We start from the raw sequence: 12451 nt of genomic DNA, 5'->3' as shown, positions 1-12451 counted from the left end.
AGTTAGTCTCTCTTTTTGTATGCGTCTCCACATTATCTGGCCAAAGTGAAATAAACAGCCTTTGTACTTCGCATCAGGAAAATATTCCTTTGCAGCAGATGCTATAGTTTTTTCAAAATCGGAAATAATTATAGTGGGATTTAAGCATACATTTTTTGAAGCAGCCAAGAAACATAACCGATGAAAAAACTCTTCGTATGCTGGCTTTGATTTTTTGCTCATTAAGCAAAAAATTAGGGGCAAAAACTGACCATCGATTAGGCCTTGAATTGTGAAAAGCTGTCGGGATATAGTTGGCACCACATAAAATGTACCATCCATTACCCAGCACTGCGAACTACCCAAGGCCTTTAATGAGTACGTTGTACCCAATATTATGTTTTTCTCATCACTGAAACAGCATTCACTTAAAAAAAATGGTTCACCTTCTAAATTTCTTAATTCTTCGGGCATGTTTATGTCTTGCAAACTAATTGGCTCGCTACATACGTCATGCAATTTTCGAATACGTCGTATTTTAAGCTTTCCGACACTGGCTACGCGATCTCCAGTATTTCTGTTCTACGTAGGCCGCCCTTGACCGCGCTTACAAAAAATAACCCACTGCCGATGCTACACTTGAAGGATTAGGCATTTGGGGATTTTGTGTTTGGGGATTTTGAATTTGGGGATTTTTTTTTTTGGGGGGGATTTTGTGTTTGGGGATTTTGAGCCTCTCCCATTGTAAGCCTATTATTGCTCGTTTTTAACGATTGTAAACACTACACGATGTTTATTGGACTGCGAGTACTCCATGGATTACTCTGATGTAATTCGGAGCTGGAGTATATGGTCCAGTCCTAGGACATCGCAATGTTAATTGGGCCATATTTTTTGTATGAATTGTGGTTAATTTTGGAGCACTCGGTTGGTCCATAGCGAGTACTCCATACATGCATGCATGGACTACTCGCGATTTTTGCAGGGAAGATACACGCCTGTTAAATTTATTTGGAATTGGGCTGTTAGAGTAAAAATAAAATTTGTATGTAATAAAAATTGGTTTGCTAGAAAAATGGAAGCTATTTAATATTAAAAACTTTATTTGTTAAAATTATGAAATTTGAAAAGTTGTTTAATGTTGGGGGATGTATGTATATGGTAGTGGTGCATTTTTTATGTCTTGTAGTGTACACATTTTGATTATTTTTGTATAATACAGAGGATAAAAAAATTGAATTTGGCAGGAACAAACATTTATTGCTTATCGTGTATATAAGAGAATTAAATTAAATACGTACTATTACATATACACATTGCTTAATGTTTAATGGACATTTACTTACAACAATCGGTTCCGCACTTTGTGCTCCTGACTGTGATTTTGTTGTTGTGAGACAAATATTGTGTGTGAAATACACGAAGCACAAGTTTTGATAAAAATTTGAGTTTTTTTGCATTTACTTTTACAATATTAATATATTGTAAATAAAATAAATATTTAAAGTTTTAGACAAGCTTTTTTACGCTAGCGTGTACTAGGTGTAACAAATTGTTAAAATTACATAAAACCATATTTTATACTGTGTTTCAGTAAAGACGATGATGTGTTTTTGAATGAGTTTTTACAAGACCTTTTTGTTGATGAAAAATCGACTGAGAAGTTGAGGTGAATGCTATTGTTACATATCGTACATGTATTTGTTTAGTAAATGAACGAAGTAGTTTTATAAGATTAAAAGATATATCTCGATGGAAGGAAACAAATTTTAAGTAGCATAACAGTTGAAGGTAAAGCAAAAGAAAATTTTGATTTAAAATATAGGGCAACTTAAAGCATAAAAAAGTTGTACTGAAATCAAAATTTGCTACGGAAAAAGTTATGAAAATAAAGCGGAATGGAATCTGTGGTATGTCAACCAAATCACCATACTAAAGCTAGAGGTGTTTCAGCATTCGTAAAACGATGGGCAAAAAAGTCAAGAGACCGTTACGTAGCTAAGCCCTTTTTACAACATTAGTTAGATTGATTTGTCCATTAAGAGATTTTCAATGGGACACGTTGAATAATCTTTCTCCCTATACTAATAATTTGAAACTTATAAAGACTCTCCGCCCTTGTTAGTCGCGAGGAAGCGCTTGGAACTATTTTAATGATTGTGCAAGTGAGCTTTAATGTTCCCTTTAGGCAATCTAGAAAATTTAAGGCTCTGATTCTAAAACATTGTAGAACTAATTTTGAACTAAACAAGGCCTTTTGATTTTAATGTCAATATTATAACTTTTACTCTTACATAATTGATATTTCAGACTAGCTTTTTAGCAATCTGTTTTTTCTTCTCTTATTAACTAGTGACTCATTTACTCTACTCAGCTGATACGGTTTTTCACAACACAGCCTGTTCTGTTTTTTAACAAATTCTTTATATGTAGTATGTATCTAACATTCTGAGACTTTTACTTATGTAGCTGGTAATTTCTTCTCTGTACAGTAGATGACTTAAAGTAGTTTAATTGACGAATGTTTTTTTTATATCCATATTTATTTCTAAGCCGTCTAAGACCAATGTAAAACTAAAGAACTGACAGGCAATTGCCTTGAAAATGCAGTTTTTGTCAATTTTTCCGCGGTTTTAATTGATCTTGTTTTTGAAAATATATTGATGTGATTTTGCCAATGCATCGTGTTCCTTTCAGGAAATCGATTATTTTCAGGCGTATTTTGTTTGTTTTAATAGAGAGAATGGAAAGGGAAGAGTTGGCTATAGAAAGTACGTACATTTTCATAAAACATTAGCAGGTAAACCAAGATTTGGTTGGGCAGGGAAAAGTCAGCTGGGTCTGTCTATGTTTGTCCGCGATGGACTCCTAAACTACTGAACCGATTTTGAATTTGTTTTGCACCCCGTGTGTAGTTTGATCTAACCCGAAATATAGGATAGGTTATATATATATATATCCGCAAATGTTTATACGTAATAATAAAATGTTACGTATATGCAGCGGCACTCATATTTTCAGGTGCTGCGGATATACTTCCTTGTAATTGCTTGGTGTTTAATTAAACAACCTGCTTATCAATAAAAAATATTATAGCGAATGATATCAAATATATCACATCACCAGGCCCGTCTATAGAGAGGGGGCGGGATTACCCCTGACCCGGGGTTTCTGAGGGGGTCCGCGATTTAGAAGTACTAAGATATTTTCTTTTAATTCAGGAGAGTCTTTAGTTGTTCCATGTGCAATTTTTAAGCCGAATTTCAAAAGCAATGAATATCTACATTTCGTTTTAATATTATAGTGAAGTGTGAAAAATAAAAACCTATATATATATGTAAAAGGAAAGGCTAAAATGTGTGTTAGTTGGTCGCCGGTGTTTGAAGAGATGCGTCAGGCGATTTTGTTCAAACGTGGACCATAGTACGCCGAGAATGTGTTTATAGAATATGGATAACAAATGAAAGCTGCTGATGAGTGCTTTAGTAGAGGGTAATTTTCATACCCCTGGGTGACTAGGGTCTCGAGATATAGGCCAAAAAGTGGGGCCGTGAATGCCTAGACAGTGTTTATACAATATGGATATCAAATGAAAGCTGTTGATGAGTGCTTTAGTACAGAGTAATATATTATACCGCTGGGTGACTAGGAAAAAGTGAAGAGGGGGAGGGCAGAGTTAGACGGAAAAAGCTTTATAAAATGTATGCAGGTAGGTCAAATTTAGGGCAGAACAACGTCTGCCGGGTCTGCTAGTAACAGATGTGATTCAAAATTTTTATTTGTTGAGAAAACGGAAACAAAGTTTTTTTTGCATACAGCTTCAATACAAAATTTTAATTTAAAGAACATAGGTCCGGTAATTTTTGCCCCTAGCAACATACTATATATATGTGAGCAGAATTTCACCAGGCAGTTCTTTTGAAATAGCATAACATCTCCAAAAACTCAAATTTTGGATTACATCTGTTTATAATAAAACGAGCGATACGTAGTTACTAAGCTTAAACTTTTAACCTTCACTGCCGCAACGATTCGCGATATTTTTTATAAGTCTGGAGTTAACTTGGTATATCTGGTTCCTGATGGTATCTACCTACGTAATTGTAAAAGCTATTTGGGATGAAATTATATACTATTAACTTAAAAATGAAAACAAGCTCAACTAACGATCTAAAGAATTTGGTTGACTGTTGTAGAGATGATTATGAACGTTAGGCATGTAAAGCAGAAATAATTGGTGCGATTTGCTCACTCGAAAATTTATTTAAGAAGTTTTCTTCTATGTATAAAAAAAGTGGAAATATTTTTTTTTAAATTAATGTGAATTTTGAGGGACTTATGACTTGTACTTTGTCAGACTGCAATTCATTAAGCTAAAAGGCTGCGAAGTCAAAAAATTCCGAAAATTTCAAATAATACAAATTCGAAGTTTTCGTGCAAAATTCCGAAATTTTCGAAAATGTATTTGAAATTGGTTTGTATAGTTTCAGTAACACAATTCACGGATTTTTTTCAACTATCGAGAATAAAAATAATAAACAAATTTTGATGCAATTCGCAAAAAAGTGCCACTGCTATTTTCGTGTTTGCAGCCTAACGCATGGCTTATTCGATTTAAGTTTTCATTTAGCATTTTCAAGTACGGCTCTGAATCTAACTGTACGTCCAACGTGTTTGGCTTATGAATCGTGGAAAATGATGACGATAATGATATGATATAAGTATAATAATGCAATTGTTATGATATGGTATAAACCATTTTTCTAAATCTCATTTGGTGGTTCTGGTGAGATCACATAGACGTTTACTTTTGTTTAATTTTTAGACGACATTTTTTAAACTCAGTAATCAATTACAGGGAAACTTACCAATGGCTCATTGCTTTTTACTAACTGCACAATTTTGATTGTTTCCTCATCTTCATCCATTTCGATCGGTATTTCCGGTAGATGCGGATAAAAGTCTTTTTGTGCAATTGCATCGTGTGCATACAAAAGGCTCTACAAATACAAACAAACAAAATATTTGTGTGATTGACGTTTGCAATTTTGCCAATACATTTACATAAGAAAGTATGTACATATTAGAGATATACGCCGCCGATAAACGCCGTCGCCGCCGCCGCCGCCGAATGTCAAAAATATCGGGGCGGCGGCGTCCGGCGCGTTACTATATTTTCTACTCGTTTATAATTGTTTAGGCCATTTATTGTTCATGTCGAAAATTGGTCGGATATGGTCGAAAGTGGTATCAACGGATGCGTATCACTGCCAGTTATAAGAAACTAGTTGCGAAATTTAACTCTAACTGTTCATAAGTTATTAAAAAAAAACAGGCGCTTTCGATGTCAGTTTAACATGGACTTTGCATCACCCAATAACCACTAAGTTATTAAAACAAAATACTAAAAGAAAAGTTTTATAATAAATTTATATGCTCAATTTGCTTATTTTTTTTTTTTCAAAAAATTAATAATAACAATGAATTCAAATAAAATGACCCAAGGCGAACATGTTTTCAAATTGTCCACAAGTTGTTAAAAAAACAAATTGCCCAAAAAAGGTGCCGATTTAAAAAAAAAAAAAAATTTACATTGCGATTGGCTGAAGGAATAAGCGAAATCAGTGATGCAAAATCCTTTAGTAGGCTCTAGAGGCATAAACACTCCTTTGAAATGATTGTTACCTCATACTTAAGTTGAGGATATATGTATGTACGTATGAGAAGGGTTTGAAAAATCACTTGGGCTTACATTCAAACATCTGTTGTTTATTTGCGAAACTATATAATAGGGTCTGAAATGTTAATTTTGATTTTCACACTTCATCCTTCATCACCCAAGTCTTCCGGTTTGACATTTCCTAAAGTTGACGGCCCTATCAAAAACTAGTCCTTTGGAGTGAATCACATTGATTATACTCTATCAACCAAGTTTAAATATCACCGACACGTTACGGCTCCTTTTACAAATGTGAATATATAGGCACATATATTTACCTTCGCAAGAACACTCAAAGTGGTGAAGCAAAAGCTTTCCCAAGACAATCGGACTAATAAGCGTGTGCGCTACTACCCTAATGTGGTGGACAGTCAAACTAGTCTGAAAACTGAAGACTATTTAAATCAATGTTGTGAACACTAACGTCTGCAAATTTTGGTCTACATTTTAAAAATTGTATCCGGGGTCCTTGTAAAATTTTAATTAGGTAGACGTGCCGAGGATTATACGATTTTCACCCATGAGTTACCCAATGACATCCACTTAAACTGTTTATGATTTCGAGGGCGGCATCCTTGGCGGAATAGTCACTCTCTAACGTTTCAAGGTGTTTCTCTCGTGTAGCCCGCAGCATAGCGCGACAAAACATCCGTTAGAAAGTCTTCGGAACTACGCCTAGAGCTTCGAGGAAAGTGACGTCGACGAAGGTACATATGAGTTCGAAGTCGCAGTCCTATAGCTTCTGTGCTGGCATATGGTGTGAAGGTCATGAGGCGTGGTAGCGACTGGTAGCGCACATCGGGAATTGTAGCTCTTAATCATCGGGAATTGTAGCTCGAAAAAACTGGATGCGCCCGGTGCCACGAGAGTCGTGAGTGTTAATAGACACCGTAAGTCGATTTTGTGCGTGACCGCCAAGGAGCCACAAATGATTTAAAGAAATTGTGTTCGCGGCGATTATTAGGAGTTAACCCCAGGTGAAACTACGCTTTGCACGAGATATACAGACAAAAGTGTAACCATTTTATGTGTCTCTATTTCTTTCCAGCAGTACCAAATCCAAGGACCGGGGTTAGGTTCAAAGCCTCCCTGGAGTAAGTGAACGAGAAACAATCCCTCCGCAAAGAGCTACTCCTGAAAATTTTTAAACGATCTGCGAGTTTTTGAGGCAAAAACCCCGGATCTTTCCGAAATGGCCAAAACGTTGATTTCCTTTAATACATACAAATAAAATCTTTCCTAAATATTATATTTTAAATAGAAAAATCAAGCTTTTTAAAGTAAGAACAGCGGCGTACGCCGGTGCGTCGCCGCCGATAAAGTGATCGGCGTAAACCTCTGGTACATATACATATGTATGTACATGCAAAAAATTAGATTTTACCTGGAAATGCGGTTCTTGCAACATATGAAAAGCCTCTTTGCAATCTTCACTTAAATGGCATCGCTGTGATAGCTGCTCCAGCACTTCGAACAATATCTGTAGATAGCAAATATATACAAATGTACATAAATATCAAGACAATAGTAACATAGGCAATTTTGGGGGAATATGTACAGGTTTGTACAAAAAAATAGACCTACATTTTGAAATAAATTTATTCCAGCCATGGAGTTTACATCTACATACTTAAGAAGAAGTTTAAAGTAAATTAAAAAATTTGATAATTAAAATTTAAAATTTTTGATGTGTAAATAGACAATAATAATAATATCGATTTATTTTAAGGAAGTTAGCGATTTGCTTTTTATTTGCGATTTATTTGGGAACCAGCATCAACATTAGCAACAACATCAGCACTGAAATTCAGCGAAGAATCAATCTTGCCAATAAATGCTACTTTGGACTAGGTAGGCAATTGAAAAGTAAAGTCCTCTCTCGGCGAACGAAAATCATACTCTACAAGTCACTTATCGTACCCGTCCTGCTATATGGGGCAGAAGCATGGACCATGACAACAGCAGATGAAGCGGCTTTGGGAGTGTTCGAGAGAAAAGTTCTTCGAAAGATTTATGGACCTCTACGCGTTGGCGATGGCGAGTACCGAAGAAGATTTAATGATGAGCTGTACGAGCTATACGCAGACATCAACATAGTCCAGCGAATTAAAACGCAGCGGCTGCGCTGGCTAGGCCATGTTATGCGAATGAAAGATGATGCTCCGGCCAAGAAAGTGTTTCTATCGGAACCCGCCTATGGAAGCAGAGGTAGAGGGCGGCCCCCACTCCGTTGGAAGGACCAGGTGGAAAACGATTTAAACTCCCTTGGTGTGACCAATTGGCGCCGGCTGGCGGAGCGAAGGAGCGACTGGCGCGCCTTGTTGGACGGCCATAACCGTTTAGACGGTTAAGCGCCAATTAAGTAAGTAAGTAAGTAGCGATTTGCTGTCAAGTAGTTATCAAATAGTTATAAATTTAGGAGTGCGGGTTCAAATCCCAGTCATGGGAGAAAAGGCTTTGAAGAGATTTACAAGGTATAATCGAAACAGATGTCGCCTTGTCCGTCCTGATGTCACGTTGTTTAAATTTTTCCGAAATTGTTATAAATTTACTGTCGAAAAGTTGTCGATTATTTATCGAAAAGTTATCGATTAGTAGTAAAAATTGTATCGATTTGATATGAAAAATGTGTCGATTTGTTATCGGAGTGCTACCTATTTGTTATCGGCTCGTAATCGATGAAATATCGGTAACCTCGATAGTAAATCAACGATAGTAATTCGCTTTCGGAAATAAGCTATAGTAAAACAATAATTTGTCGTTATCGGTTGTTTCCGATAAGAAACCGACGAAGCTCTTCTCAAAAAGCCACACATTTTTTATTTCTGGTAAAGTTAGATCTGTTATGGTATTAATTGCATGCTCTAGTTTACATAAAAAAATAGTTTTATAGATGTACGCCTGTATGTTTACACATCGATATTCGCGAGTCGTGGTACTCACTCAAATGCATAACAAATAAATTATACTTTTTTAAATTACATGGTAAAATCCTAATTTTTTTTTGATCCTATTTATGTGTATACAGCTGTAGTTGCAAGTAAATACATATATACATTCTGTATTGACTCACCTGTCCGGATGTTGAGAGTACTGGAGCCAGTCGATCATCTCGACCCACTTTCGCCACTTTTGTGTGTACATTGACAAGCGCATTTAGCTCCTTCGATTCGAGTAACGCTTTCAGGAAATCGATTTCTTGGTCATTGGAGAGATTTTCCGCCTCCTTTAGTGATGTTATGAGTTTCGAGAGCGCTATATATTTGAATGCCAAGAAGAAGATATCATACAAAATGAAAAATGCCGAATTTGTGTATGTAAGTACATATGTATCTTATTAACGGTGCAGTGTGTTGTTGTAAAAAGGAAAATGACAGATAATTGACAAAAGACGGAAAGTCCTTTTGCCAACAAAATATGTCAACAAGTTATTGATGCTCCACTGAACTACAAATAGGCATATGTATTTGTGTAAATTTAAGTTTTCCGCTTATAAGTATACAGTATCAAACACGAAAATAGCAGTTGTAATTTATTATCAAATTAAAAAATTTAGGAAAAACGTCCTTAAATTTTTTAAAATGAAACTATGGAAACCAATCTCGAGAACGTTTCCAGCCGTCTTAGAAAGGTTAGGTTAGGTTGAACTGGCCGATCCATGAGGACCTCATATAGACTGATTAAGTCCGTAGTGTTACCAGAAGTTTGTTTTAACGACCAAACTGAAAAACCCTATCAAAAACCAGGACCTATGTTATAAAATAACTCCGTCCTCTTGGCAAATACTAGAAGCTTCCTAGGACTTAAGCCACTTGCTGCCTCTAGATCTGACAGCTGTATCACTCCTAATAGCTGGAGTATCAGCCTGGCAAGTACAGGGCACGAGCACAGAACGTGCTCGATCGTTTCCTCCTTCAACCCGCACTTCCTGATACCCGAAAAAATTTGGAAAACTCTAAAATTCGAAATTTTCATAATATTGTCCTGAGTTTTCTAATTTTTTTTTAAAACATTTTCGAGATTGGTTGACATAGTTTGAATTACAAACTTCACGGAAGTTGTTTCTTAAGGAATCGAAAAAAATTTAATTGACAAAATTTGATAAAAAAAATATCCACTGCTGTTTTCGTGTTCGCTGCTGTAGGTAGGTAGTATGGGCACCGAGGCGGAACACTCTTGAAGTAGGGAGAATAAAATAAAATATTGGATTAGTATAACGCAACTTCTTTAGGTTTGGAATAAAGCAAAAATCGGAGCGACTTCATCTCACTGTGAAAAGGTAAAACAGTTCAGAAGAAATTGAAGAGGGTCTAACGGGTTGTTATTCAGACGAATTCTGTATAGGAGGCTTTCATTAAAATTTGTTCTTATCACGAAAGTGTCATTCGGTGACCCCATAGTCGTGAATAGTTCCTGCTCGTAAGAACCAAAATGTCTGCTAACCGCGTAGTGTTTCGAGGTTTGTACTTCGGGATTTTATATTTCGTGGAGTACTCTAACACTTTCCGAATTGCTTAGACCCCCAAAAACAGATATGTAGCAGTCAGAGGACTGCTTACAATTGGTAATCCAGTCTCTCTCAAATTTTTCTCTGAGTGGCTAGATATCTAATTTACTATGCAATTGCCGGAAAAGAATGGAGCTGAACTTTATTATTAAAGTGATCAGTAGAGAAAGCAAAATGGGCCGAATACTCACCAAATAGCCACAAATGCATCGCGAAATGACCAAGTGCTTTGATAAGAGAGAATATTAACCCTCAGAGCCAGACCCAAAGGAAGCGCGTATAACCCGAATGTAGTTTTTAGTAGTTGAGAACTCTTGTCAAAATGAATAATTTTCCTCTTTACTTCGAAAAAAAATGGGAAAGTGTTGCTAAAAAATGGTCAGTCGCATTATCTGTAGCTGGTCAGGCCTAGCGAATATCTGGTATCAAACTTTAGGCAGTTTTGTGCTGATCTAAGGGCGATTTAAAACTGTTTCCTAAACTACGTAAGGTGGTATATTGATCAAACCATTTGGTTTAGGTAAGTGACATTAAAGGGGTTTCCACCATATTTAAGATATTTCCAACCCAATTTTCAACCCCATCTACCCGTTGCAAAGTTCCTCAGGGAAGGATGGGATTTAACTACTTAGAGTATTCACCGTGGTCACCGCGATTTCCGGGCTAGTACCTTCAAAGTGCTATTTTCCGGAACATATTGGATCATTATCCGGTAAAGGACCATTAAGAAAGATAAACCTTCGGGAGTCTCCTAAGTGCGACAAGAAATAGGATAATCATTTAATAGACGTACAGGGTATACAAGTTTTTTTAGATCTTGGTTGCAGGTGAAAGTCCATAAAATAACAAGTTTTGCGTTATTTGCTAGATGAAAGAGGCTCCTTGAGGCAATATTTCAACGGAGGGTACAACTAAGACTAATGTCACCAAGGGTATTTTATGTCAATATAAAATGAATTGAAGATTGCCTGCGTTTATTGGAAACACAGATTTCTTTTCTGTAAGGAATTGGCATTGTTCCATTAATCAAATCCTCTGATTAATTCACGATTAGGAAAGAAGGTTCGCAGGTGTCAAATAAAATATTTCACATACCAGTCAGGCTTGGAACTAAAGGTATTAGTATCCCAACGTATACCAACAAAGATATGTCATAACATAAAATTTCAAAATTACAGGGATATCATTTACAGCTCCAATGAAGAAAAGAGGCAAAGGAACATAGCCACAACGCTTCCTGGCTTACCAACCGCTGGTCAGAAGCTTGAGTCTACTTTACTGCGGGAATTCATTTCGTTTTGATAGATATTTATCAATTGGAGGTGCCCACCGGACATACGTGGAGCTACAGAGGCTGGCTGTTTTTCTCGATTATTTTCTCTATTTGATCGGAGCATTGCTCAATGCGAGTCCATGTGGTACAACTTAAAACACTGGACATTTCCAGCTGTCTTCGCTATGTTACAAAAAAAAATCCGTCCATTAATAAATACTAGAAACCTTCTAGGACCTATGTCACTTGCTGCTATTCCACTCCTAATAGCTGTAGTCTTAGCCGGGCAAGCGCAGGACACGAGCACAAAACGTGCTCGATCGTTTCCTCCCCCAACCGCAGTAAATCTGCTATCACTGATCAGGCCCAGTTTCAATGCATGTGACGCATGATGGCAGTGTTCAGTCAGAATACCGGCCATGAGTGTATAGTACTCTCTTTTTAATGATAGGAGTAACCTTGTTAGTCTAACGTTATAAGACCTACACATAATCTTCGACACATTGCAGCCCCTCGCTGGGGTCCACGTCCTTCCTGCTTGGCCGATCATGTACACCTCTCGCCTTGTCAAATGTTTCCAGGCATTGCTTACACTCTAACACACGTTTAGATGCGAGATTATTGCACTAATTGCTGCTTAGCTGCCTTAATTGCTGCTTGGCTGTCAATATAAAAATTTACGCGGCTTCAATTTAAGCTATTTTCTTCCAGTATTTCACCTATTTTGGTTGCGGCTACTACGTCCGCCTGAAAAACATTAGTGAACTGGCAGCTTGTAGGATCTGTTAATTCCTGTATGGAGGACGACGAGGTTAAAGTATCCAGCCACTTTAGGTTAATCGTTGCCACGTAGAACTTCGTTAAATAACTGGAAGCCAGTTTACCAAAGTATTTGGTAATACAACGGACCAAGAAAACGTGTCCAGGTAAGCTGCACTTTAACTAGCTGCCACTTAATCTAACCGTCGGTTTG

General features: G+C 36.8%; 1 protein-coding gene across 18 annotated transcripts in view; it reads right to left on the bottom strand.

Annotated features, from left to right (window-relative positions):
* The window catches only part of metro (membrane palmitoylated protein 7-like protein metro), a 65161-nt gene that overhangs the window by 15694 nt on the left and 37016 nt on the right, over positions 1–12451 (bottom strand). For 12 of the 18 annotated variants that reach the window (XM_067775713.1, XM_067775709.1, XM_067775714.1 and 9 more), the window contains 4 exons: positions 8772–8953; positions 7083–7178; positions 4848–4979; positions 1326–1355 (listed from right to left, as the gene is read on the bottom strand). In XM_067775713.1, coding sequence (XP_067631814.1) covers positions 1326–1355; positions 4848–4979; positions 7083–7178; positions 8772–8953 — 440 coding nt within the window. Of the gene's footprint in view, positions 1–1325; positions 1356–4847; positions 4980–7082; positions 7179–8771; positions 8954–11964; positions 12340–12451 lie in introns of those variants that run through there. The other 6 variants (XR_010951290.1, XM_067775703.1, XM_067775718.1 and 3 more) reach the window with 4 other exon arrangements.

The sequence above is a fragment of the Eurosta solidaginis genome, chromosome 3 (assembly GCF_040869045.1).
Source record: "Eurosta solidaginis isolate ZX-2024a chromosome 3, ASM4086904v1, whole genome shotgun sequence".
Classification (NCBI taxonomy): domain Eukaryota; kingdom Metazoa; phylum Arthropoda; class Insecta; order Diptera; family Tephritidae; genus Eurosta; species Eurosta solidaginis.
Note: the sequence above shows the minus strand (reverse complement) of the source record. Positions and strands in the feature narration are given on the sequence as shown.